This window comes from Brienomyrus brachyistius, chromosome 9, assembly GCF_023856365.1.
Source record: "Brienomyrus brachyistius isolate T26 chromosome 9, BBRACH_0.4, whole genome shotgun sequence".
NCBI classification, from domain to species: Eukaryota; Metazoa; Chordata; class Actinopteri; order Osteoglossiformes; family Mormyridae; genus Brienomyrus; species Brienomyrus brachyistius.
In genome coordinates this window covers 4,257,028-4,284,924 of record NC_064541.1, presented here as the reverse complement: position 1 = coordinate 4,284,924, position 27,897 = coordinate 4,257,028, and the positions used below count along the sequence as shown (strand labels likewise).

At 41.8% G+C, this 27,897-nt stretch overlaps 2 protein-coding genes across 5 annotated transcripts; both read left to right on the top strand.

Moving 5' to 3' along the window:
* The first annotated feature begins 313 nt into the window (after positions 1–313).
* LOC125748333 (carcinoembryonic antigen-related cell adhesion molecule 1-like) lies at positions 314–7,077 on the top strand. Of its 4 annotated transcripts, XM_049024359.1 has the most exons (5): positions 314–626; positions 5,079–5,381; positions 5,751–6,029; positions 6,126–6,386; positions 6,843–7,077. In XM_049024359.1, exons 2-5 carry the CDS (start codon positions 5,165–5,167, stop codon positions 6,923–6,925), a joined length of 840 nt encoding a protein of 279 aa, XP_048880316.1. In that variant the 5' UTR covers positions 314–626; positions 5,079–5,164; the 3' UTR covers positions 6,926–7,077. The 4 variants fall into 4 exon arrangements, 3 of the variants coding, with proteins under 3 accessions (XP_048880316.1, XP_048880314.1, XP_048880315.1); XM_049024357.1 differs by lacking the exon at positions 314–626 and having other exon boundaries at positions 4,461–5,381; XM_049024358.1 differs by lacking the exon at positions 314–626 and having other exon boundaries at positions 4,461–5,381; positions 6,481–7,077.
* A 5,924-nt stretch (positions 7,078–13,001) lies between these two features.
* LOC125748297 (carcinoembryonic antigen-related cell adhesion molecule 5-like) lies at positions 13,002–27,363 on the top strand. The gene is made up of 12 exons (XM_049024268.1): positions 13,002–13,413; positions 13,814–14,092; positions 14,318–14,581; positions 14,696–14,971; positions 15,063–15,314; positions 24,005–24,280; positions 24,373–24,465; positions 24,586–24,624; positions 24,877–25,152; positions 26,110–26,364; positions 26,609–26,704; positions 26,938–27,363. The coding sequence occupies exons 1-11, from the start codon at positions 13,239–13,241 to the stop codon at positions 26,701–26,703; spliced, it is 2,280 nt and encodes a 759-aa protein (XP_048880225.1). The 5' UTR covers positions 13,002–13,238; the 3' UTR covers position 26,704; positions 26,938–27,363.
* The last annotated feature ends 534 nt before the right edge of the window (positions 27,364–27,897 follow it).

Sequence of the window (27,897 nt, the reverse complement as noted above, 5' to 3'; positions counted from 1 at the left end):
TGTACTCCTCCTCCATTGCCTTGCCTTGTTCTCCTCCTCCATTGCCTTTCTCTCCTCCTCCTCCCTTGCCTTGTACGCCTCCTCCATTGCCTTGTTCTCCTCCTCCATTGCCTTGTTCTCCTCCTCCATTGCCTTGTTCTCCTTCACCATTGCCTTGCACTCCTCCATTGCCTTGCTGTCCTCCTCCTCCTTTGCCTTGTACTCCTTCACTATTGCCTTATTCCTGTTACTTATATAACAGGAAACAGCGGAAATGACGTTTCACCACGCTGGCCCCTTTGTTGGCCAGCCACGTTGGCCGGAAGTAGTATGGCTCAAGGGGTGGCGGTAGCTCTGCGGCGGCCAGGCGCGTTCCCGTGAAGGCAGCTTAGCGACAGCGGTGACCTCCGGAATGATCGGGGAATCTTCCCGATCACCGGTAGGGAGAGAGGCAGGGACGAGCGTGCACGCCCCCAGGAAGGTCGTCAGGTGATCGCCGGCTTTCTCCTCCTCCTCCTTCGGGTCACGGTGGCTGCGGGAGGCTGCTCCATGTCCGACGGGATAGACAGCAGGAGGACAGCCTCTGCGACCTGCGGCGCAATCAACGTGAACCTCCGCTCAGTCACGCGCTGGATTAGCCGCTGCAGGTACGTGCGCACCTATCCCAGTTAGTGCATGCCCTCAGGTAGGGACATCATTACCGGGAGATCGCCGCTCTTACTGGCCAGTTCTAGTGCTTCCGAGTCCTCCTGGACGTCGGGCTGGTTCAGCCAGTAATATACCTCTTGCAGCAGACCGAGACGCTGGTCCTCGGTCTGCTGTGGAGTTTCTTCTTTTGGGTTCGTCATTCTGTCAGGGTTCACGGGTGCGGACGGGCAGGCTGGCAGGAAGGAGGCAGGGAATGACGAAGCAGGCAGGCGGAATACGGGGAAAACAGGGGTTTTATTAAGGGGACGACAATTACAGGGAGAACGAGACATCGCAAAGATACTAACATTACCTAACATCAATAACGGACAAACGGCAGGGCAAGACATGGACTGATATAGACGAAAAACAGGGTGAAATAAGACACAGCTGGGCATCATAGGGGAAGCACACGTGGATAATCAGGTGGCGTGGCACACACGAGGATCGGACGAGCTGGGCATCACACAAGTGGTGTTCAATATAATTTATTTTTACATACTAACTTTCACAATACTACCTAAGTATAATGCCGTAAGCCTACTTGCACTTTTTCTTAAATATTACCTTATTGTTTAGAACGGTTTTTGTGTGCATCTGCACTTATTGTTGTCAATGTCTACGCATGGGACAGTGTGAAACGTAATTTCGATTCCTTTGTATGTCAAGTACATTTGAAGGAATTGACAAATAAAACTGACTTTGACTTCACAACAGAGTCTAACACAGCGTTTCTCAAACTTATTTGTCCTGGTGACCAGTCATCAGGCTTTGGCGCTGCAGGGTCCTGTCGTTTATGACCGTCCCAAACCCCCTCCCCAGCGTATGCGTATCCCCATAGATAGATTGATATTATTACTATAGATAGATAGTATTACTGTTATTATTTATTATTATTTGTTATTATTTATTATTATTATTATTATTATTATTATTATTATTCCTGAACTGATCTGACAAAATTTTGATTGGTGCAGAAACGAGGCTTTACGGACCGGCACCGGTCCGCGACCCATAGTTTGAGAAACGTTGGTCTAACATATCCCTTCAGATAGAAACCTTAAATAAAAATTACAGGAGGCAGAAATGCTTGGAAACAAACTTCAAGCAGTTTATACTTCTATTTAAAAGATGAGATTTAATCTTTCAATGCAGCTTTGTGCAATATGTGTCAAGGCTTCAAAATGAAAAGACTTCAGTCCTTTAGTTAATTCCCAAAAGTTGATCATGTGTTTTTGTCCACTGTGGGAACCTTCTTTGGAAATATAGTAGAGAGCTTACTAATTCTGGTTACTTATTTCCTTACAGTATATTGCACTTAAATGTATTACAATGCATGGATCTGTATTTCAAAATGATTTCTTCCTTTTTTAGAAAAACTTCTGACAAGTGTCATGTTTTATCTCTAAATATGCTTGAAATGATACTTGACATTTTTTTCCTTTAAAATAAATATTTACAGTTTTGAAGGCTGTGTGAACTTGAAACCAAGTGTTGTTTTAAACTCACATACTTCTGTTTGCACAGTTTTGGGACAGACCCAGCTGAACACAGAAATGCAATGCATGGCTAACATCTGAAGCATTATGTTTTATACACACACACACACAAACATATTTTTGGGTGTTCAAGAATACACACCGATGAGCCCATACATTATAACCATGTCAGGATCAGTCCCTGCCCTGTCTGTCATTTCCCCATTTGGCCAGCAGGTGTTGCTGGCTGTCCCATTACTTTCACTAAGTCAAGTTCCTTTCAGTCTCTACTGATTCCCTCTGCTCCTTAAGCTGCCGTGTAGCAGACTCACCTACTGTAAAGTAAGTGTGTGGCTAAAAAACCATGCTTCCCTTCCATCAGGGGTTTCAGGCTGGTTAGAGGCCACCCTCAATAATGTTGGAGATTTTGAGTTTTGTAAGCTTCCTTGTTAATTATTTTCTGTTGTATTTGTGTTTCTGTATTTTATTCCTGTTGGTATTTAGTTGTGTACTTATGTCCTGTTTCATCTAGGTTCCCAGTATCTCCTGTGTAGCGCCTAGTCCTTAATGTGTGGTTCACTGTTTCTAAGCCACACCTATTCCTTGTCTAACCATCATTACTTATGTATATATGGGCCTACCCTTGCCCTGTTACTTTGTCAGTTACTGTAAGTTCTGAAGGTCCGTATGTGAGTGTATGCCTATGTTACTTGCATGGGTTCCCTCCACAGTACTTTGTGTTTAGTTTAGCCTGTGTTAAGACCCTGAGATGTCCACTTTTTTGTATAGTGCAGCTTGTAGTGAAGTCCCCTTTGTACCTAAGCCACAATAAGGAGCATTGTGCATCATATCCATTCCTGACCAACCACCCGCACGTCAAGTGAAACATTTTGACTATCTTGTAAAAACGGTTACCGTAAAGGTCTGAGATGGCAAGGTAGCATTCAGAACTCATAGTTGAAATGTTGAATGCAGAAGAAATGGGCAGGGATAAAGATCTGAGTGACTAGATGACCGCTGTGCCAAATCATTATGGCCAGAAAGTTAAAGCATCTCCAAAATGGTTTGTGGGGTGCTCATGGTCAGTAATAGTGAGTACCTATTTAGACCGGGCTGAGGAAGGAAACACCATGAACTGTAACTTATACAAGTCATGGTTGCTGATATTTAGGGACAGCAGTTAGCCTAATTGTATGGCCGTGGACTGGGAGAAATAGCAGGGATAATATACAGGCTCCACACATACAGAGCAGTGGTGGGATTTGGCCCACAAACCCTGGTGGTGTGAGAACATTAAAATGTGACCCTTGCAACCTGGCGATAGGAAAGGTCGCACCCTCTGGGTCAGTTGTGTGACCACTCCAGGGATTTAATTAGAGAGCAGATTACAAGAAAAATATACAGAAAAAAAAAAATAAAAAATACAGTCCCTTGTTAATTGTGTAAAGGGCTCCTCTTCATAAGCCTGACTGCATCACTGTCCATTTCACGATTTATAAATTTACAACCTTTTCGGACAATTGCAGGTGAATAAGGTTTTAAATATTTTCAATTTTCCAGTTACAATTTTGTCCTGTTTCCAAAACCAGCTACAAAGAGAATGATATTCTAGGGTTTCTCAAGTGCCTAAGGCAAATATTTACTGATAAAGCACACAGCAACTGAACGTTTTTAAAAAGTAACTCACGGGGCGGTTGGACATATGGTCAGTAAAGGACATTTATGAGAGCAGACTTTACATCACAATGGGGAAAACAGGAGCTGGTACTGTGGTTTTCTTTCTTCTGATCTTGTCACAAGGTAACTACAGATTTATCTAAACATATATATTAATAATTCAAGGTCAGGAATATAGATATTATAAAATTATTAGATAATTCTCTAATTCTGCATTAAATATTCAGTATATGAATAACAAGTGACACACATATGTAATTAATTTTTTAATAACTTCTTTTTCAGTGAGCTATATAATTACAAAGTTCTGTTTCATTAAACAATATAACGTTACAGTGCCATACAATGGCTATATATAATCAATGTTTAAATGTGTTTGTTAGAGCAATAGTGTCTTACAGTGTCTTATTGTGTTTGAAAATGTTTTTTACGTGTATGTGTAGGGAATTTGCATGATCTCCCATGTATAAAATAGAGTACATAGCATTGGGAATTAAGCCAGTTCTTGGTTTACTCCCAAATGTAGATTTGTTTCTCAGGAACTGTCTTGAGTATGATATTTGATATGTACACGCCAGTAAAAATCACTACAGTTGTACTCTGAAAGTAATCAAGAATGAATTATATGACTAGGAGTCAGATGACAACCCCAGCTCAGTTTCATTTTTACCACTTGGGTGTGATTCAGATTTTAAATACAGGTGCATTCTGGTTATTTGGCAGCAAGTCAGTAGCAGAGGGAACTGGTTACTATATTCCACATTTTTCTTTTGTTGTCTTAATCCCTGAAGTGTGAGATCCTCAAGTAAAATGTGTAACATGCTTGTTTTTGAGCTGCTAAGTCAAACACATATAATACATAATGCTACATGGCTAAAGAGAGGCCTTGGTTGTGTTGTTAAACATGGTACTTGAGACCATAAGAAATTTAAATATAGAAATGAGAGGAAGCCATTCATCCCATCAAGCTTGCTTGGGGAGAACTCAACTAATAGCTTAAAATTGTTAAAATCTTATCTAGTTCAGATTTAAAGGGACCCAGGGTTTTAGCTTGCACTACACTAACAGGAAAACTATTCCATACTCTAACTACACACTGTTTAAAGAAGTGCTTTCTCTAATCCAGTTTAAAGTACTGTAGAAATGGACAGTAACAGGTGTCAACTTAAACAGACCAAGTAACCATGCACAAAAGTGTAGTTACTACTTGTATAGTGATGCACACAGAGGTGACCTCAGCCTGTTCTTTTCATCTAGCTCTATATGCTGTAAAAGTGACACCCTCCAAAAGCCCTGTGCGTGCTGGAGACAACATCACATTGATTCTGTCTCCTTCAACAAGTATGAAAAATGGATTCTACACTCTCAATGGTTTTGGGATTTTGATGTGGTCTGAGAAAAAACAACAAACAGCCGGTGCGTTTACTGGCCGGGCCTCCATCAACACCAGCAGTGGGATCCTGTCTCTCTTCTCCATGACCGTTGCTGATTCAGGATTGTATGTCATACAGAGTTTCCCTCCTATTGGCTTTTCAGCTAATACCACATTAACAGTCTTGGGTGAGTTCTTGCTCGACTAGCATATATTGAAGACAACATTTTAAAAATCAGTACAATAACTAGGCATTTTCCTTAAAATATTTTTAAGTAAATGTATCCATTGTTTAAAATATTTTGCTGTTTTCCCAGTGAAAAGTTGTTAATGCATTTTTGATTAGCAAATGGCTGATCAGAACATGATCCTTTTCATTTGACAGTTTGTAAGTACTGTATTATATGTACCATGTGTATGTTCTTGTGTATGGACGACAATCTCCCGAGATCAATAAAGGATGTATGTCTTAATCTTATTGTGTACACTGCCACTGAAGTTGGTCTTTTCAAGAACAATGTTTCAGACTGGTAACTGTTTTATGTTTTCACCTACAGAACCAATATCGATTGTGACAATAAGAGTTAATTCCACTGATCAAGTGGAGTTCAATGACTCTGTCAGTCTGACATGTTCCACCTCCGGCTCCTCTCCTTCTTATCATTGGCTCAACGGCAGCTCTGACATCATAGTCGGTGAACGAGTTCATCTGAGTTCTGACAATCAAACTCTCACCATATCCAGCATTCTAACTTCTGACAGGGGGCCCTTCTATTGCTTTGTGACCAACGCAATTAGTAATGGCACAAGTTCTCCTTTATATCTTAATATTAGCTGTGAGTATGTTGTGTGTGTGTGTGTCTTATATAATATTTCTTGTGAAGTCAATTAGTTAGATTTGAATAAAGCATATTTTCCCCTCTGTTTCACAGATGGTCCAGAAAACCTTATCTTAAAAATCAACGGGTCAGATAAGGAGCTCTTCTACATAGGATCGAACCTTACCCTGTCCTGCTCAGCTCAGTCCAGCCCTCCTGCACTATTTCAATGGGATTTTCACATGGCTACATTCATAAATGGACCAGAACTCAGGCTGGACAATGTACAGGAGAGGCAGAGTGGAAATTACACTTGTCTGGCTCATAATGCCAGAACTCTGCGATACATCAGCAAGACCGTTCCAATAATTATAAGTATGTAAATTATTGTAATAGTTTTTATCCATCAATTTTTGATAACTGCTCTCCCTGTACCGGGTTATGAGAGCCTGTTTTCTATCCCATGAAGCAGTGGGCAATACCCCGTGGCCACCATCAACGTCTTTGGGCCATTAATAAAAGCTTCAGCCCCAAAGGCTTGAGAGAACACTGATAGCTCCTAAGGCACTGTACTGCCCACAGGTATAGAGTTTATGCAACATAACACATGCTATTCACGATACTGGACAAAAATAAAAACAGCCTTCATTTGTTCACACTTGGTCACAGGATACATTTTCAGATAGGGTTTGGAGTCACATGGTTCTGTGTACTACAGCATTGAGAGCTTATCCTCAGCCTTCATCTAGTCATTTAAATTAGTAAAAAGTTAACCTTTGAGGCCGAAAGGAGAGCCTTGCTCAGTCTAGTGGTTCCATCTTGTTTCCTCAGGGCCACGTGCATCAGCGTCAGAGCATGAGGGACTCAGCACTGGGCTTCTCCTCAGCCTGCTTATCGCTTCAGTGACTCTGTGACCTCCTTCGTGACAGCGACTCTCACCCAATGGTGGCCTTATATGTGTGCAGATATTGTAACGTACCAAGCTTATATTAGAGGCCTATATTTACACAACACCAACTTTACATGTATATAACACCAACTTTACTTTGCATATGTATTTTAAACACACTTCAACTATTTAGGCTTTAAATGCAAATCCAAATATTTTGTACCAATGTTTATCCTATGTAAGTACACATGAACACAAATACAGTATTCCAAATGATAGCATGACTGAGCATATTTTTCCAATCCTGATTTAATGCATGTTTTCCTAACAAATTTACAAATCTTACTGTTTTTAACAGATGTTAATAATATTTTTAAAACAATCATCTCTTTGTTTAATCTTGTTCCACTGTAAACTGTACTGCCAAATTTGTCATTAAAATTATCATTTGATAAATTTTGATAGATCCTTCTATTGTTAAAAAACAAAATGTAACAATGTATTCAAACTGATGTAAGTGAAGATTCTTGACAATAAACAATATGATCTTTTAATATGCATCCTTTTCATCGCCCCCACCCCCAAACAAACTGGGTAGCCCAGACTCAGTGCTTCACAAAACTGACATAACCTTAGCTCTGCTAGGGTAACATTGTCCAAATACAATGCAAATTTTCCAAGTACAACATATAAACTGAGATCTTCCTCATTCTGCAGGGTGTGTACTACCACTTACTATATACACTTCCATTACATGTCAAGGTACTAAACAGCAAAAGAGTTATTTTTTAGGCATAACATATGTCCATCCATCCATCCATCCATCATCCTCCGCTTATCCAAGGTCAGGTCACGGGGGCAGTAGTCTCAGTAGGGAAACCCAGACTTCCCTCTCTACGGCCACTCCATCCAGCTCCTCCGGGGGAATCCCTAGGCGTTCCCAGGCCAGCCGAGAGACATAGTCCCTCCAGCGTGTCCTGGGACTTCCCTGGGGCCTCCTCCCAGTGGGACATACCCAGAACACCTCACCAGGGAGGCGTCCAGGAGGCATCCTAAGCAGATGCCCGAGCCACCTCATCTGGCTCCTCTCAATGTGGAGGAGCAGTGGCTCTACTCTGAGTCTCTCCCAAATGACCAAACTCCTCACCCTATCTCTAAGGGAGAGTCCAGCAACTCTGCGGAGAAAACTCATTTTGGCCGCTTGCACTCGCGATCTTGTTCTTTCGGTCACTACCCATAGCTCATGACCATAGGTGAGGGTAGGAACGTAGATCAACTGGTAAATTGAGAGTTTTACCTCGAGGAGGAGAAGGACCCCCTTCTCGACCTGGAGAGAGCATCCTACCCTGAGGACTATGGTCTCCGATTTGGAGGTGCTGATTCTCATCCCAGCCGATTCACACTCAGCTGCGAACTGTCCCATTGAGAGCTGAAGGTCACGGTCTGATGGAACAGAACCATATCATCTGTAAAAAGCAGAGACCTAATCCTGAGGTCACCAAACGGGACACCCTTAACGCCCTCGCTGCGCCTAGAAATTTATCCATAAAAGCTAAGAACAGAATCGGTCACAAAGGGCAGCCCTGATGGAATCAAATGCTCATCGGAAATGAGTCCAACTTATTGCTGCCAATGCGGACCAAGCTCTGACACCGGTCATATAGGGACCAAACACCCCTTATAAGGAAGCCCGGCACCCCATACTCCCGGAGCACTCCCCACAGGACTCCCCAAGGGACACGGTCAAATGTCTTCTCCAAGTCCACAAAACACATGTAGATTAGTTTGGGTAAACTCCCATGATCCCTCCAAGACCCTGCTGAGAGTATAGAGCTGGTCCACGGCCAGGGTGAAAACCACACTGCTCCTCCTGAATCCGAGGTTCATCAACACAACGGACCCTCCTCTCCAGAACCCCTGAATAGACCTTACCAGGGAAGCTCAGGAGTGTGATCCCCCTATAGTTGGAGCACACCCTCCGATCACTCTTCTTAAAGAGAGGGACCACCACCCCGGTATGCCAGTCCAGATGCACTGCCCTTGTTGTCCACGCGATGCTGCAGATGCGTGTCAACCAGGACAGCCCCACAGCATCCAGAGCCTTATGGAACTCCGGACTGATCTCATCCACCCCCCGGGGCCTGGCCACCGAGGAGCATTTTAACCACCTCAGCGACCTCTGCTTCCTCATTGGAAGGCGTGTCGGTGGGATTGAGGAGATCTTCGAAGTATTCCCCCTACCAACCAAAAACATCCTGAGTTGAGGTCAGAAGCGCCCCATCCCCACCATAAACAGTGTTTATGTTGTACTGCTTTCCCGCCCCAAGATGCCGGATTGTGGACCAGAATCTCCTCGAAGCCATCCGGAAGTCGTTTTCCATGGCCTAGCCAAACTCTCCACATACCCGAGTTTTTGCATTCTGCTTGGCCTGCCGGTACCTGTCAGCTGCCTCTGGAGTCCCAGAATTAGGACAAAAAGGCCCAATAGGACTCCTTCTTCAGCTTGCTGGCATCCCTCACCACCGGTGTCCACCAGTGGGTTCAGGGATTGCCAAGACGACAGGCAACGACCAGCTTACAGCCACAGCTCGGGTCAGCCACCTCCACAATAGAGTTACGGAACAAGGCCCATTCTGACTCAATGTCCCTGCCTCCTCCAGAACATGGGAAAAGCTCTGCCGAAGGTGGGAGTTGAAGCTCCTCCTAACAGGGATTCCGCCAGACGTTCCCAGCAGACCCTCACTATACTCTTTGGTCTGCCAGGCCTGGCCAGCTTCCTCCCCCACCAGCAGGGCCAACCCACCACCAGATAGTAATCAGTTGACAGCTCCGCCCCTCTCTTCACCCAAGTGTCCAAGACATGCGGCTGCAAGCCCAATGACACAACTACAAAGTCGATCAGTTTAAATTCTAGAACTCATGGCTATAAGTGTAAATTAGCGGGAGAACATTTTAAAATGAATTTGAGGAACCACTTCTTTATCCAGCATGTAGTTAGAGTATGGAATAGTCTTCCTGATAGTATAGCGCAAGCTAAAACCCTGGGTTCCTTTCAATCAGAGCTAGATAAGATTTTAACAACTCTGAGCTATTAGTTAAGTGCACATATGGACACCCTTATGCTTGAACATGGTGTTCATTATGGACAATCCGTGACAAGCACAGAAGTACAATAAACATCACTCGAGTTCAGATCGGGGGGGCGTTCCTCCCAATCACGCCCCTCCAGGTCTCGCTGTCATTGCCCACGTAAGCACTGAAGTCCCCCAGTAGAACAAGAGAGTCCAAAGGAGGAGTGCTCTCCAAAACCTCTTCCAAGGACTCCAAAAAGGGTGGGTATTCTGAACTGCTGCTTGGTGCATAAGCACAAACAACAGTCAGGACCCATCCCCCCACCCGAAGGCGAAGGGAGGCTACCCTCTCGTCCACTGCGGTAAACACCAATGTACAGGTGCCAAGCCAGGGGGCAATAAGTATGCCCACCCCTGCCCAGCGTCTTTCCCCACGAGCAACAGATTGTCCAACCCCCATCGAGTAGACTGGTTCCAAAGCCCAAGCCATGCGTTGAGGTGAGCCTGACTATATCTAGTCAGAACTTCACAACCTCACGCACCAGCTCAGGCTCCTTCCCCGTCAGAGAGGTGACATTCCATGTCCCTACAGCTAGCTTCTGCAACTGAAGATCGGACCACAATGCCTAACTCGCACTGCACCCGACCCCTATGGCCCCTCCTACAGATGGTGATCCCACTGGAGGGGGGACCCACGTGCCTTCTTCTGGCTGTACCCGACCAGGCCCCATGGGTGCAGGCCTGGCCACCAGATGCTCGCCATCGAGCCCCACCCCCAGGCCTGGGTCCCAGTGACCCGCGCCCAGGCAAGGGAAATCGTGGAATAATATATGTGCTTCTTTATAAAGTCCCTTATAAAACATGCCTGCAGTTCATCACAAACAAGTATAGAGGCAAACAAACAATGATAAAATATATTGACCAGCCAATTATAAAAATAAAGAAGGAAACACCACTGGAGATGAAAGAATTTACCTACAGTGTAAGACAGTTCTTACACTCTCAGTTCAGACTGTAAGGCATAATTTATGAGTTGTATCAACATATGCATAATAATTATGTAATTGACATCTCCTAATTGCTCATAATGTGTGGTTTTGTTATTTGTGACTCCTTCTATGTACTGGTATCTTGTCCATGGTTTCCTCCACCTTCCGAGGCTCTAGATTCAGCGTGACCCTGTGCTGCATAATGACACACACACACACACACACACACACATGCACACACACACGCACACGCGTATTGGGTAAACAGATCTTTATGGGGACCATTCATTTCTATGGGAAAAATGCGAACACTAACTATGACAACCTTAACCCCTACCCTTAACCTCTACCCAACCCGAGTTTTTGCATTTTTAGTATTTTCATTGCAGTCACGGATTTTTATTAAATTGAGTTTTCCCTTATGGGGACCAGGAAACTCAAACGTTTTTCAATTCCCTTTTTTAAAATGGGGTGTGGTTCTTCATCATAAAAGCATTAATTTTTTAAATCAAACACACACACCCAATATCTTGTTGCATGAGATTACAAAAACTTATAAAGTTATTTTTATATAATGACATCATCCTATTTTTAGGACATTTTGTAAATCTAATCTTCCACAAAAATGGGCCCTTCATCTCAAACCAAATTTCGCATAATATGTAACATGATTTAGTACTCTTGTGGAATCATCTTATTATTTTATTGGTAATGAAAACTTACTGCCAGGTTGTGACCCTGCATAATGTAAAATGTAATGTGACCCAGCAGTAATGGCACCCTCCAAATTTGTTTATTCCATTATGAAATACTTCAGAATTCACCTTGCAGAGCTGTGATATCTGAATGTCACCAGAACTATGAGAGGTGGTTTCTTTGAGATGATAATGCCCCACATGACATTGCGAAAGAACACATACCATTGTGAATTAAGCCAGGTGCGGGGCTGATAAAGACAGGGTAGAGGCACGGTGAGGTTAAATCCCCAAGACTGAGTCCCTTTATGTTTTTTTAACTGGGAAGATGAACTTTCCTTTGGCCCCAGCCCTATTTATCATACGGTCAGTTCAACAACAATAGCTGCAATTAATATTAAAAATATCTGCATTTTTTTAGGGAGGGCACCGGAATAGGTACTTGTGCTGAAAATATTTGTTTAACCAAAGCCCTGATCTGTACTGTCACAGAACCTGCATGAACATACCTTTGTGTGCATTTCAGAAAAATGGAAGCACAATCATAGGGTGTGGGACTTTTGATGTGGTACTGATAGCGGAGGAGAGGTGTTCTTTTTTAATCATCTGGCCAATGCACCTTGTGAACTGACTAAATATTAGCTGAAGGGAATATCATCAAATAGGATTTGCTGATGAGAGTATCACCCATTTTTGCATATTAGCGGAGGGCTGGGCTACCTGATCGCATTACAAGTGCCTCGTTCATTTGTGACAGACAACAGAAAATGGAGCGAACTGAGACATGCATTCTGCTCTTGATACTGGTTTTCCTCTCCAAAGGTAATGGAAATTACTTTACAATAAATGTAGTAATATGATGACAATCCTGAAAGTTAATAATATTAATTCTGTATAAAATATGTTGTGGTTCGAAGAAAAGCATCTCTTTTCATTCACATAACGACAAAACTTTATCAACAAAATAACATTTTTGATTTATACTGAGTAGCAGTTATTTATTGTGGGGTTCTGAACTAAGGAAAAATCCTTGATGAAGAAGTCAAATCAATTTAACAGTTAAAAAGAACCTAATCAAAGAACCGTATATCTGTTTACAGAATCATAAATGATCCTGGAACCAAACATGCATATTGTTGATTAAATGTGTTACTTCAATATCCATGCAATATAAATATTTATAAAATATAAATATAAATTTAAACTACAATATTATTGCTGGCTAATCAAATTGACTTCCTAGGAATGATAATATTTACCCAGGAGATGCTTCTAGTAAACGAGAAATGTTTGTACTAAAATGCACTGTGGTTCTTTTGGGCTCAGCATCACACTATCATATTTAGTTTTACAAAGATTATATATTTGTGGTATACTTTTCACACATTAAAATCAAGACTGATCATCACAACAATGAAGTGGCATTCTTTACTGATATTCTCCACTCTCCCATAGGTCTTTGTAATGTGAGAATAAAACCTTCTAAGAATCCCATTTGTGTGGGAGAAAATGTGACCTTCAGTATTTTCCCCCCGACTGTTATCAAAGCTGGGATCTGGTCATATAATGGCATTGTCATCGTAATGTGGTTTCCTGAGAGTGAACCACATCTTTTGAATACGTATGAAAACCGCATCACATTCAACAGCACTACTGGGTCTCTGTTTCATGAGTCTGTGACTCTAAATGATTCAGGACTTTATGTCTTGCAAGGATTTATGCCATTAATTATGGCTAACATAACTTTGTCTGTCCTGGGTAAGTTTTAGCATTACAAACATGTGATTTAATATTATTTAATATCCTTTACATGCTAAAATTAAATGCACTGTGTTTGTATGAGGTACTTCAATAGTGAGATTGTATGCCCCTTTGAAAGTCATAAAGCTATTTCTATTGCTAAAACCACATAAAGCCTCTAACTTGTTTGTATTCAATTGCTTCTCAAGTTAAATAAAATCAGCCATTTTAAAAATCTAATTAATTTCTGATTGATTACTTTACATACTACATAGACTAATATGATTTTTTTTAAAGATAAGAAATTTAGAAATATATATTTTATTTTATTATATATAGGTAACTAACGGTAAAAAAAAAAGGATTTTTCATTTCATCAGAAAAATTTAATGATTTTACCATTTGTAATTCCTTCCAGTGCCGGTGTCCAACGTGTCAGTGAGTGCTAATGCTACTGACTTAATTGAATTCCATGATTCAGTCAGTATCATTTGTTCTGCTGCTGGCTCCTCAATGACTTTCCATTGGTTAAACAGGAGCTCTGACATCAAAGTGACTGATCATGTTCAACTGAGTGATGATAACCGCACACTCACCATATCTAGCGTGTCAAGGTATGACAAAGGTCCAATGTACTGCATGGTTTCCAATGCCGTCAGTAATGAGACCAGCAAGGCAATCCTCTTTGATATCAAATGTAAGTAAAATGATTAGATAACAGACATTTTATCACATGTTAATGGATACATTGCAAAGGTGATTGCTGAGGAGTGTTGATGGCATTTCTTTCTCCATTTCACCAAGTAAATTGAAGCCCAGAACACTAATACAATTTCATTTACTTTCGTTTCATTTAGTTTCATTTGAATACTGACTGCATCCTATAGTGTGTCAGCAGTGCTGTGGGTGTTTACTCCCCCAGATGGCCCAAGTGACCTCCGTCTAACCATAAAGCCACGTGAGACTGCCTACAGGACTGGCTCTGATCTCACCTTGTCCTGCTACTCCCAATCAAACCCTCCTGCATCCTATCAGTGGGACTTTAATGGAAAAATTTTGAACCAGAATAGCTCCAGTCTCATTCTCCAAAATGTTAAACAGAATCAGACTGGAAATTATACCTGCTGGGCTTACAATAATGTAACCCTCAAATCTGCCAGTGTTGGAAGACGGATAGACATAATGGGTAAGAAAATGTTAAATACTTCATTTGTTAAGTATGGGATAATCTGTGATTTTTATGAGCTAATGCCACTTGTGTTACATATAAGATTAATCATTAATATGCTTTTTTTTCCAGAGCTAATATCATGGGTCAACTTGACCTACACTGGACCACAGCCAACAGACAACCAGACATTCACACTAAACTGCACTGTTTCACAGAAAGTTCATTCCATTATCTGGTTGAAGGATGGCTGGCCCCTCTATCCAAATAAGAGAATTACATTCTCTAAGCGAAACAGCTCAGTGACATTTAGTCCAGTCCAGCTCTCTGATAATGGAATCTATGTATGTGAGGCTAATAATGCTGTGAGCAACAAAACCAGTCCAGAGTTTCAGCTGCTAGTTAACTGTGAGTACCGAAAGATTCCCACTTGTGACTGGTACATGACATGTGCTGTATTAAGAGTACTGATGCCCCACCAATTTCCTCTGCCTTACAGTTGGACCAGAAAAGCCCATTATTTCTGGACCAGCCATAGCGGAAGCAGGTTCTGGTGTGACCCTCAATTGCACAGCAGCCTCTCAGCCTCCCAGTCAGTATACTTGGTATTTCAATGGTACCAAGGTCACTCAAAGCCCTGTGTATAAAATCAATGTACTGACCTCAGCTAACAGTGGGCTGTACACCTGTGTCGCATTCAACTCTGTGACAGGGAGGAACAGCTCTTCAGAGGAGCAGCTCACAGTCATCGGTGAGTCAGAGCCTGATCACAGCTTAATTTTAGTTTTATCTTGGCAAAATGAAAAAGACATTACTGCATTCGCTCATATGGTGTCTACCTTTAAGATTATACTACCGGACGGTTTCATTGTGGATAGAAAACCCACTGCATGGATGGAGCGCACAGTGATTTTTTCAGAAAAGTCATAAGAACATAAGTACATTTACAAACAAAAGGAGGACATTCGGCCCATAAAGCTCATTTGGGGAGAACTGAAATAATAGCTCAGAGTTGTTAAAATCTTATCTAGCTCTGATTTAAAGGAACCCAGGGTTTTAGCTTGCACTACACTAATAGGGAGACTATCCCATACTCTAACTCCTCAAATTCATTTTAAAATGTTCTCCCGCTAATTTCCACTTATGGCCACGAGTAGTATTTAAACTAATACTGAAATAGCCATTTGGGTGAACAGCATCTCGACCTGTTAGAATTTTATATACCTGGATCATGTCCCCCCTTAGTCACCTTTGCTCAAGGCTAAACAGATTCAGCTCAGCTAACCTCTCCTCATGAGACATTTCTTTAAGACCTGGAATCATTCTCGTAGCCCTACGTTGCACCCTTTCTAAGGCAGTAATGTCCTTCTTAAGGTATGGTGACCAAACCTGCGCACAATATTCTAGGTGGGGTCTTACCAAGGAATTATATAATCGTAGCGTTACATCCCTTGACTTAAACTCCACATACCTAGAGATGTAACCCAACATCCTATTGGCAGTCATGTTCTTGTCTTGCATAACGCACAACTAGCTAAAGACTTGTGTAATCTTATGTACATAAATACATAAACTCATCTTATAGTCATTTTATTTTATGTGTGTATGATACACATGGGGGGCGGCATGGTGGTGCAGTGGTTAGCACTGTCGCCTCACACCTCTGGGACCCGGGTTCGAGTCTCCGCCTGGGTCACATGTGTGTGGAGTTTGCATGTTCTCCCCGTGTCGTCGTGGGGTTTCCTCCGGGTACTCCGGTTTCCCCCCACAGTCCAAAAACATGCTGAGGCTAATTGGAGTTGCTGAATTGCCCGTAGGTGTGCATGTGTGAGTGAGTGGTGTGTGAGTGTGCCCTGCGATGGGCTGGCCCCCCATCCTGGGTTGTTCCCTGCCTCGTGCCCATTGATTCCGGGATAGGCTCCGGACCCCCCGCGACCCAATAGGATAAGCGGTTTGGAAAATGGATGGATGGATGGATGATACACATGCACACACACACAGGTTTGTAATTATATCTTTGTGGGGACTCTCCATTCATACCGCATTTCTATGCGGAAAACTTCACTCCCAGCAAAACGACCTTAACCTCTACCCAGGAGGGGTGGAACGGTTCACAATTCAGTTCGTATCATGGTTGCTGGTCACGGTTTTAGGTTCGGTTCAGTTTTTTTCTATTTTGTCAACACTCCAGAAGTATCATACATCAGCAGTAGAAAATCCACCACTTACGGTTTTTAAAATATTAGTTATCAGACATGTCATGTAGTCCTGTAGATACTTATGCTCGTATTTCCACCATGTAAGTGGATCTGCATCCACAGAAACTCTTTGACAACTCCTCGTTGCGTCTCATGGTAAAGCTCAGGAATTACCGTGTTGTTGAAATGTCTGCAGGAGGGAATATTATACCGCAGCTTGAGTACTTTAGTCATATGCTGAAATCCCGTGTCCCCCACTATGGCATATGGCTGCATATCTTTAGCTATGAGGCATCCCAATGCTTTAGTTATGGCTTTTGCCCTGTCTGACTTTTCACTGAAAAGCTCTTTAAAAGCAGCGGGGAGTAGAAGTCATTCTTTCCTACCCGAGTCTCTCTTTCATGTGCTGTCAATTGACATACTGGGATAATGTGTCCAGGGATGAGCCAACATACTGGATGTGTTGGTGCTAGCATAAGCAACATATGTTGCACGGTGCTTGCACAATGTCGCAGTTTTTTTCTCCACTTTTTTTATCGCCGTCACTGTAGGTAGCACAACATCCAAAATGATCCCACGCAGCAGACCGAAACAATGCAGCTGACGCATCCTCTAACTTTGGGCCTCATTTGTTGCTTCCCATTCCCATAACTGACCTGACTGTTGCACTCTGCCCTTTCACTAGGATACCGCCAAAAGGTTTTTTGCGCATGCGCTGAACTGAACGGCACAGATTTGCTAAATGCAGCTTACTAGTTCCTATTAAATGTAATTAAATAATCATGTACACCTTTAAAATAACAAGAATATATCCTAAATTCTTACACCCCTGCCTGATTCCACAGTTCCTACCCCACACTTGTGTGTCCCCCACCCCACCCTTCCATGACTTGTGAGATAAGGAAAGCACACTTCTGCCTGCCTGGTCGGTAATTTCTAGCCGCTATTTAGGTTTTTCCTCAAATCTTGTTGCCTAAATGACTTATATCACACTCATATTAATTTAAAATTTCGCTATAACAAAACAATCCTTATACATTTTAATATAAAACGTGAAGTATATATGTCTGGTGTTTTTTTTTGATTGAGCAAACTCTTTTTTTGTGTTTTTGTGTGCATGTCCAATCCAAATGTAGTTTGTATACCTTTAAACATTAACAAAAACAGTTAATGTCTTTTCTTTAAAATTTACAAGTCTATTTCTGTCTGTTTTTTCGCGATAAGTTAGTAAACGACTAAGTTAGGGTGCTTTGGGGTTTGGTCACACATTGCGATCAGCAACCTAAAGTTGGTCTAAAGCCCCCCCCCCCCCGACCTCCGGGGTGTGTGTGTTTGTGTCCATGCGCATGAATAAACATTTACTGAAAAACGTATTTATTAAAATAACTAAGACTTTATTCTGTCAAAGTTTTTAAAAATGTGTTATGATGCTTGTCACTAAATACTGCTTAATAGTACCTAATCGGGTGCTGCTCCCCCAGAGACAGTTGCTAGTCCATATAATTTCGCACCTAAAACATGACAGGGCTTTTGCCGTTAGAAAATAATGCATTTAATTTACTTAAAATAACACACTGACAAACACGACAAATGTTTTTTATCCCTTAAATTATAAAAATAACTAAGCTATTAATCTAACAAAGCTTTTAAAATGTTTTTGAAGTACGTAGATAAATACCACTCACCATAGTTCCTATCCGGGACTACGGTGCCATCTCCAAATCGAACGGACTCCTTGCGGTGCCATGTTTTGTGAATTCTGCTTGAAAACTTTGTCAGTTACCTTCCATATTGGAATCTTGAAGATGTTTTTGATGTATGTTACTAAATACAGCTCACTAGTTCCTGCATCTATTAAATTAATAATGCACTGAGTGCATTTTATTGAAAATAAAACAAAATACAACTAAATTATTTTTTTAATTATATCTTATTGGCTTAAAACTTTATACTAATTTGTCATACGACCATTTAAGTTACGGCACTTTATCCCGCTGATTAAACAATTGAAGTTAAATACTTCATCCAGCCCCACAGGCCCGCAGCGGGGCGTCTGGGGTTATGCTAGAGCCCCAGAGCTGTGGTGTTAGACATCGACTTCAATTAGAAATATATTCATCCATCCATCCATCCATTATCTTCCGCTTATCCGGGGTCGGGTCGCGGGGGCAGCAGTCTCAGCAGGGAAGCCCAGACTTCCCTCTCCTCGGCCACTTCATCCAGCTCCTCTGGGGGGATCCCGAGGTGTTCCCAGGCCAGCCGGGAGACATAGTCCCTCCAGCGTGTCCTGGGTCTTCCCCGGGGTCTCCTCCCAGTGGGACATGCCCGGAACACCTCCCCAGGGAGGCGTCCCGGAGGCATCTGAATCAGATGCCCGAGCCACCTCATCTGGCTCCTCTCGATGCGGAGGAGCAGCGGCTCTACTCTGAGTCCCTCCCGAATGACTGAACTCCTCACCCTATCTCTAAGGGAGAGCCCAGCCACCCTGCGGAGGAAACTCATTTCGGCCGCTTGCACCCGCGATCTCGTTCTTTCAGTCACTACCCATAGCTCATGACCATAGGTGAGGGTAGGAACGTAGATCGACTGGTAAATCGAGAGCTTCGCCTTTTGGCTCAGCTCTCTCTTCACCATGACAGACCGATGCAGCGCCCGCATGACTGCTGACGCCGCACCGATCCGCCTGTCGACCTCCCGTTCCACCGTTCCCCCACTCGTGAACAAGATCCCGAGATACTTAAACTCCTCCACTTGGGGGAGGACCCCATCCCCAACCCGGACAGAGCATTCTACCCTTTTCCGGCTGAGAACCATGGTCTCGGATTTGGAGGCGCTGATTCTCATCCCAGCCGCTTCACACTCGGCTGCGAACTGCCCCAGTGAGAGCTGAAGGTCACGGAGGCCAACAGAACCAGAGGTGATATTCCATGTCCCTAGAGCTAGCTTCTGTAGCCGAGGATCGGACCGCCAAGGTCCCTGCCTTCGGCCGCCGCCCAGATCACATTCCACCCGACCCCTAAGGCCCCTCACATGGGTGGTGAGCCCATTGGAAGGGGGACCCACTTGCCTTGTTCGGGCTGTGCCCGACCAGGCCCCATGGGTGTAGGCCTGGCCACCATGCGCTCGCCATCGAGCCCCACCCCCAGGCCTGGCTCCAGGGGGGTGCCCCGGTGACCCGCGTCCAGGCAAGGGAAATCGTGGTTCCAAACTTGTTTTCTTCATAGGGGTTCTTCTGAGCCGCACTTTGTCTGGTTCCTCACCCAGGACCTGTTTGCCTTGGGTGACCCTACCAGGGGCATAAAGCCCCAGACAACATAGCTCCTGAGATCACTGGAACACGCAAACCTCTCCACCACGATAAGGTGCCGGCTCCAAGAGAGGTAGAAATATATTATTTTATACTATTTACGAATAAAACAGATTAACAAATAGAGGTAAAGTGCTTTCTGCTGAGATGGGAATGCTGTCTGTCTGCTTCTCACACTCAGGCGGCCATTTTGTTTCATTGACGCTTCCTTCTCATAGGCTTATCGCTGACAACTCCAAAAGCTCTTGTGCCGACGCTCCGTTTCCCACTGCCGCGGACATTAGCTGACCGACATGTCTAGACATGCAATACGCATAAATCCCCCCCTAAAACGGGATTGCTGTGTTTTTACTGATATAAAATTGGACATTTTGTTAAAAATAAACCGTTAACAATACACAACTACTGCTTTTACCATTAAAAACTGCCCGACTCTATTTCTTCTCTAGCTAGAAAAGCTCAACGCGTCCGGTGACCCCGTTAAAATTATTATGCATTAAAACATATTTAGAATATTGCATTAATAAATTCATATAATGTATTTTATTCTTTTAAAGACTACTGATTCCAATTTGGGGCCATATGCTTTTATCTTGTAGGCCGTATTATAGCTCCATTTCTACCAGCTATAGGCCATGATACGTCTGGGCTATTATGCTTAAATTCTTTAATTATCGTTAGCTATGTGCTTTATAACACATTTTATACTTCCTTTACACACGTTTACTTATTGTGTACACACTTTAAAGTTCAGAAAGCGACTTGCCTCAGCTGTTTTCAATAAAAGACAGTGGTGTGTGGGTATCGTGGTTGCACGCACAAGCGCGACATGGAGAGAGAGCGAGAGTTATTTTAACAAGGGTCACCCGCGTTATTCCTTGATTCTTGTTGTCGAAATGCTTCGGATGTTCTATTTTAACCAACACATTAGCCGAAAAAGAGTTTCATTATTTAAAAAACGATGTGGTTAAAGGGGCTTATTTGAAATAATAGAGCAGCATGTTTCCCCGTTGTCGCCATTTTTAAATGCGTGAGTGCGCATGCGCAAGATTGGTGCAGTCTCGGGTAAACATTTCAGTCGCGTTGTTCAAACGGGTCGGTCATATGTACCAGAACTACGCTGTTTGTCGAATCATTACTGAGGCTGATACACTGTTGTTTAGGTTCTTCCTCAATTCTCATTGTCTAAATGATTTATATTCCACTCATACTAATTTAAAATAGCGCTATAACAAAAGAGCTAAATGTGTTCTAAATTCTTGGTCGTTTCTACACACCCGCCTGCTGCTCCGCGATAAGACTCTGCCTATCTAACCAATCTAGCATGACAGTACATAGTCCGGGCGTTGGGGGTTTAATCTACCGAAGTTTTTAAAATGTTTTTTGATGTATGTTGCTAAGTATCGTTCACTAGTTCCTACAGCTATTAAATTAATAATAAACTAACAAAATACAAGTAAATTGTTTTTATTCCTTAAATGCTATTGTTTAAAAATGTATACTAATGTGTCATACATCTTTTCAAGTTATAGTGCTTTATTCCTTTTGATTAACCAGACGTAGATAAATTTTGCCTAAATGCAGCTAAAACTGGGGAAGTTGTGTTAGAGATTGACTTTTATTTAAATTAGAAATAGATTATTTTATATTATTTACAAATAAACAAGCTTAAGATAAAGAATTAGTGTGCATTCTGCCAGGATGGGCCTGCTGGCTGTCCGCTTCTCACAGTCCTGGGCCAACGGTTAGCATCACGACAATTTCCGCTGGTAGCCATTTTGCTTCCATTTTGACAGTTGCTTGACGCAACGAGTCGGCTCTTTGAAGGAAATACTGTGTGGCTCTACGCGCATGCGCTACATGAGAGCGAGCCAGAGAGAGCGCATGCGCCTATTTAAACAAGAATTAACCGTGTTATTCCTTGATTATTGCTGTCGAAAATGCTTAGAGCTCTTTACTTTATTATTCACATTGGCAGAAAAGTGCTTCATTATTTAAAAACTTTATGGTTATAGGGGTTTATTTGAATTAACAGGCGCTCCGCCGGTGTCGCCATTTTGAATGTCGGTGTGGGTGCACATGCGCTAAGCGCTGGACTATCGATCGTTCATTTCGACCGCGTTGTTCAAACAGACCAATCGCATGTGTCCAAGCTCCGGGATCGTTTCGCCCTATTTCTTCTAAAACTTTGCTGCTTAAATGATTTCTCCAACCTGGTAAATATCACTAAAGTCTTTCTTTTAACGTGGTGGTTAAATGTAATGAGTGCTCTCTTCTTTTAAAACGACGTGCGGTATGTTTATTGGTTTCGCTTGTGCTTGTTTAAATGTGCTCTTCTGCTTCTTTCGGGCATGTTTGTACTTGTTTAAATTCCGTCTGCTTTTCTTTTAAAATAGCACTAAAGTTTTTCGTCTTTAAAACATTTTGGTGCTTTCTTCTTTTAAAATACGCCGTGGCGCTTACTAACAACACGCGGCTACGGGCCGGACGGACCCCCACTGGACTTGTATGTGCTAGCTTGCATTCATCCTGCTATATGTTTTATTATTCCTTAAAACTTAATTTAAAAAAGCACATTAATAAATACATGTAATGTATTTTTATTCTATTAAAGTTTAACGGCAATCTCCCAAACCATATGTCCCCCTATCGACAACACGTGGCATAAGCATGTATGGTATATAGAGATAAGCCCCTGACCAATCAGAATAAGGGACACGCCCCCTCTCGCTTATGACGTCAGAAACAGAGCACAATTAAGCTCCACCCAATGTAACAGATAATATCTTGCCAATCATTTCCTTCTGGAAACATAGTCATAGCAAAATGGCCTCTACAATGTTTTGTATACTCAAAGCAGCAAGCCCAAAAAACAGCCAAGGACATAGAGCTATTGTGAGAACCCAGGTGTTTTTCCAATAATGAACAGTAGCATTCTGATTGCATGTTGCTTAGCTACAGAGCCAATTATATTCTTTGGCCTTCAACATAGCAATAAGCTGCAAAGCTGAATAAGGCACACATTCATACAACCAGGGCTAAAATAAGATACAGAAACTTTGAGGCTAACATTAGGTACAGAAATACGTATTTTGGCTATATCATGCAGCAGTAATTGGGCTATATTCTCTAAAGGTTACGAGGTCATATTATGTTCTGCAGATTACATCTTTACGGTATAGTCCTAAGAATTACATTTACTAACTTAGAGTGCTATATAATATTCCATAAGGTAACATTACCCTGGCATCCACCAAACTTCCATTAGACTACAAGACAGGGAAGCTAGATTCCTCACTCCACAGGACATGTTTCGACTGCTTCATAGTCCAGTGGTGGTGTGCTTTGCGCCTCAGCACTCAGTGATCCCACTCTGTTACCTTACGTGGTCTGCCACTTGGCACGTGGCTGAGTTTCTGTTGTTCCTAAACACTTCCACTTTGCAATAATACTACTTTCAGTTGACTGTGGAATATCTAGAAGGGAAGAAATTGCACAAACTGACATTGCAAATATGACACCCTATGACAGTACCATGATTGAGATCACTCAGCTCTTCAGAATGACCCTTTCACAAATGTTCATAAACCTGACTGCGTGGCTAGGTACTTGATTTCATACACCTGTGCCAATGGATCTGAACAATACACCTGAATTCAGTGATTGAGCGGTGTGTCTCCTTTTCTGTTATTCTCAGTATTTCTACTTCTTTCAGCTTAAGGTCATCTACTCGTATACAAAGATGAATTGCTATTAGAATATTTCAGTCATAGTTACTAACTTTGTGTTTCATACATAAATACAAGCACAACTGAGACTATAAGGTTCAGAAAATCTCCTTCAGACTTTCTTACTAAAACTAAAACAGCATTTAAACTATTTAACTAAAACAGCAATGTGTTTTTTTTTGCATAATCCCAAATGTTGCATTTACAGATCCTATAACCAGAGTCAATATTAATGCAAGTGCAAGACAACCCATTCAAAATCGCACATTCCTTCTTGTTTGTGAAGTCATCGGGAGACCCAGATTCATTTTGTGGCAGAAAGAACGACAGCCCTTATTTCCTAACAACCAAATAATTTTCTCTAAGGACAACAGCTCAGTAACATTCAGTCCAGTCCAGCTCTCTGATAATGGAATCTATACATGCGAGGCTAACAATGCTGTGAGCAACAAAACCAGTCCAGAGTTTCAGCTGCTTGTTAACTGTGAGTACTAAAAGATTCCCGATTGTGACTTGTACCTGACATGTGCTGTATCGAGACAACAGAGTGCTGATGTCACACCAATGTCCTTACAGTTGGACCAGAAGAGCCCATTATTTCTGGACCAGCCATAGCGGAATCAGGTTCTGGTGTGACCCTCAATTGCACAGCAGTCTCTCAGCCTCCCAGTCAGTATACTTGGTATTTCAATAGCACTAAGGTCATTCAAAGCCCTGTGTATAAAATCAATGTGCTGACCTCAGCTAACAGTGGGCTGTACACCTGTGTCGCATTCAACTCTGTGACAGGGAGGAACAACTCTTCAAAGAAGGAGCTCAGAGTCATTGGTGAGTCAGAGCCTGATACCAGCTTAATTTTACCCTAGCAAAAAGAAGAAGATACCAATGCACCATTTCATAAGCTGTCTACCTTTAAGGTTACACTACCAGAATCTGTAATTTATAAGATCTGTAGGATCACTTGTGTGTCTTTTCATGAGAACATATAAAATATAATTATTGTGAGCAAAATTAGCTCAAAGCTGCACATTCTCACAGTACTCACTCTCTTCACATCTATATCCTCTTATCGTTTCATAGCTGCAATATCTTCAGTGTTGGTGAGACCATCCCCAACGATACCTATTCAGTTTTCGAACCTAACCTTGAGCTGTGATGTCACTGGCCCTGCTGTTGCTATTAACTGGCTGAAAGAAGGGCAGCCTCTTCACCTTAATAATACCGTAACACTCTTGGCGGACAACAGCTCCATCTTCTTCAGTCCAGTGCAGAAATTTGATGATGGATCTTACCAGTGTGTGGCTATCAGCCTTCTCAGCAACAAAACAAGCCCAGCTTACCTTGTATTGGTCAACTGTAAGTATGTAATGGGTCCTCTTTTGGAATCTACACACTATATTTGATAAATGTAATTTATTAGTAAGGAATACAATACCAAAATATTAGCAATATTTATCAACATACTTATGTATCCTTCCTATATGTTAGGACTAAGGTTGAAAAATAATTTATTTTTCAGGTCTATGGTTTTCCAACTGTGTGTTGGGGCATATATTCGGTATATTACATTAAATATGAACACTTGGTGTGCTTCGTCATTCCCTTGCAAATCGCATTAATCAGTTTCTGTGGCATTTCTGCGCAGTTTTTGTGATTTATTAGGGACAGTGGCCATAGTATTAAACCAAGATTTGAATAATAAGGTCATAGTAACTAAAAGAAGGTGCCTGCATTAGCTGATAGCTAGTTGTAGCGTCCACACATAGTTCACACACTCCAACCAGCTGATCCATGGTGGAGTCCCATACTGCAGTTTCCCAAGTTGAAAGATCTCATGTGGGTGTGGTGGAGTTTCAGGCTGAGGGCTGGGAAGGTTTTTTCCTGATGGACAAGATGGGTGGAGATGCAAAGAGGAAAACTTTTACCCAGCCCTCAGAGACAAAGTGGGTAAGGTACACATAAGGATACTTGCTTAATGCTAAGAATGTTTAAGAATAAAAGGCTACAGGGTTGAGGACCAGTTTCATTCAGATCAAAGAACACGGCTTTACATACAGATGGTGAGGGTTATGAAATAGGATCCTGTAGTAACAGCACAGTTCATTTGGCCTTAACAAAACTTTGACAAAAATATTCAGATAATAGCATGGGTTGACTGACGTTTTCTCCTTTATAATACAGTAGATGTTAAAAACAAGTGCATTTTTTCTCACAGGGAATGTACAGACGAATAGTTGCACAAGACACCCTGACAGTTATGGTGTGCCATAAGTTTAAAAAGTTTTTACATTACTGTAATTGTTTGTTTCATAGATGGGCCAGAGACCCCAGTGATTACAGGACCCACTGAAATAAAAGCCGGGGTCACGGTAAAACTCACTTGCTTTGCCTACTCCCAGCCTCCCAGCCAATATTATTGGATCTTCAAGGGGGAAGATGCCACTATTGCTAGCGCTCAGCTAACTATACACAATCCTTCAGTTCTGAATGAAGGCCAATATACTTGTGTGGCCAGGAACCCACTCCTCAACATTACTTCGACAGCTACTGTCAGCCTGAAGTTCGTCTGTGAGTCAACTAAACCATTTATTTTAAAGCTAAACATAATTTAAGGCTGACAGCTAGATGATGAAGATTACAAAGAAACAGATTACACTTTATATAATCCATGCTCAGGGCACTACATTGCTGTCTTTAATATTGTGACAGGATCATTTGATACCAAGTCAAAGCCAAACAGCCAAAGTAGTAGGATCTATGGTATCTCTTAATAAATGGTCTTCCCCTCCCTGTGTGTCCCTGCCCATATCAGATCCCTCTGCTGGGCCTCCTCAGGTGTCTGGAGGAGGCCTGACCTTTATGATCCTCGTTGGCTTCCCATTCCTCATTGGATGGACGTCCCGCTGAGGTGTTTACTGTATGCACACTGGTCTTTTATTACCACCTGTACATGATTTTGTCATGTCCCTCCAACATACTCCCACATAAATGACTAACAAGAATGACTTTATTCTCATAGCATGGCTAATAATATCTGAAATAGATGGTAAAAACATTTTTTATAAACAAATTATATAAATGAATAAAGCTTTCCTTAAAACAACTTGCGAAAGATTCTAATTTTATCTTTTCTCTCTGCAGGGCACCAAGATGAGATGAGACGAGACAAACCATTTCCAGCTGAATAACCCACAACATATATTTTGTCCTTTTGTTGGAATGTTTTAGATAATTGTAATTTATTTCAAATGTAAAATCCCATCCCAATTCTTTCAATATTCTCCATTACTTATTGGATCTTGCTTCTGATTCATTGTTAAATTAAATAAATATATTAGAAAATGGAAAAAATATATATTTTTTATATAGCATTAGATGTGCATATTGGGTGTATTTAAATGTTGAACTTTATTAAACTATTGTTTTGCTTGCCATGAAAAACAAAGCTAGTTTTCTGAAAATGAGAACTAATGTATCGTTATGATTTAGCAATATTTATCATTTTTCAATAATATATCCAGCTTAGCTATTGGGCATTCAAAGGCTAATATAGTTTTACAAAGCTTTCAAAAATTAAGAAAATTGATACATGTCTACTTTGGAATATTATGATTCTGAATTTTATATCTTAAGAGTACAATGGTTATCAATTATTACTATTATCAATAAATAAATGTGTTTTTTTCATATTATTATTATTATTTGCTTCATGGGACTCCAGTCCTCCTTCTAAGAGCCTGATAGGAACCTGTCCTAGCAGTGCACTTCGCATCTGCACTTAATGTTTCCTGTTCTTTTTGAAGGTCACTTGATGTCATCCTCCGATTCATGAGAAACTGTTGGATAAGTTAACGGTCATCTCTGGCATTAGAGGGTCACTTCTACCCTTTACCTGACTGGCTCCTGGTTGTTTTCAGTGTCTCCTGCTTCACTTTGTTCTTGGGTGCTACTGTCTCAGAAATTTTGAACCTGAAAGCATCCTGCTGGTCAGTGTAACCTTCTGCCAGCAGAACCACAATTAAAGCAGGATTGCTGATCTTTTTAAAAAAAATGCAAAGCGGTCTCTAATTTTTTCCAGAACTGTATGTTAGAATTACCAAA

Excerpts from the sequence above, each read along its gene's own strand:
- LOC125748333 (XM_049024357.1), top strand. The coding sequence starts at position 5,006 with ATGCACAAAAGTGTAGTTACTACTTGTATAGTGATGCACACAGAGGTG. Across the intron at positions 5,382-5,750 it reads TACCACATTAACAGTCTTGG|AACCAATATCGATTGTGACA; the intron begins GTGAGTTCTTGC and ends TTTCACCTACAG. Across the intron at positions 6,030-6,125 it reads TTTATATCTTAATATTAGCT|ATGGTCCAGAAAACCTTATC; the intron begins GTGAGTATGTTG and ends TCTGTTTCACAG.
- LOC125748297 (XM_049024268.1), top strand. The coding sequence starts at position 13,239 with ATGTGGTTTCCTGAGAGTGAACCACATCTTTTGAATACGTATGAAAAC. Across the intron at positions 14,582-14,695 it reads AAGACGGATAGACATAATGG|AGCTAATATCATGGGTCAAC; the intron begins GTAAGAAAATGT and ends TTTTTTTTCCAG. Across the intron at positions 25,153-26,109 it reads TTACCTTGTATTGGTCAACT|ATGGGCCAGAGACCCCAGTG; the intron begins GTAAGTATGTAA and ends TTTGTTTCATAG.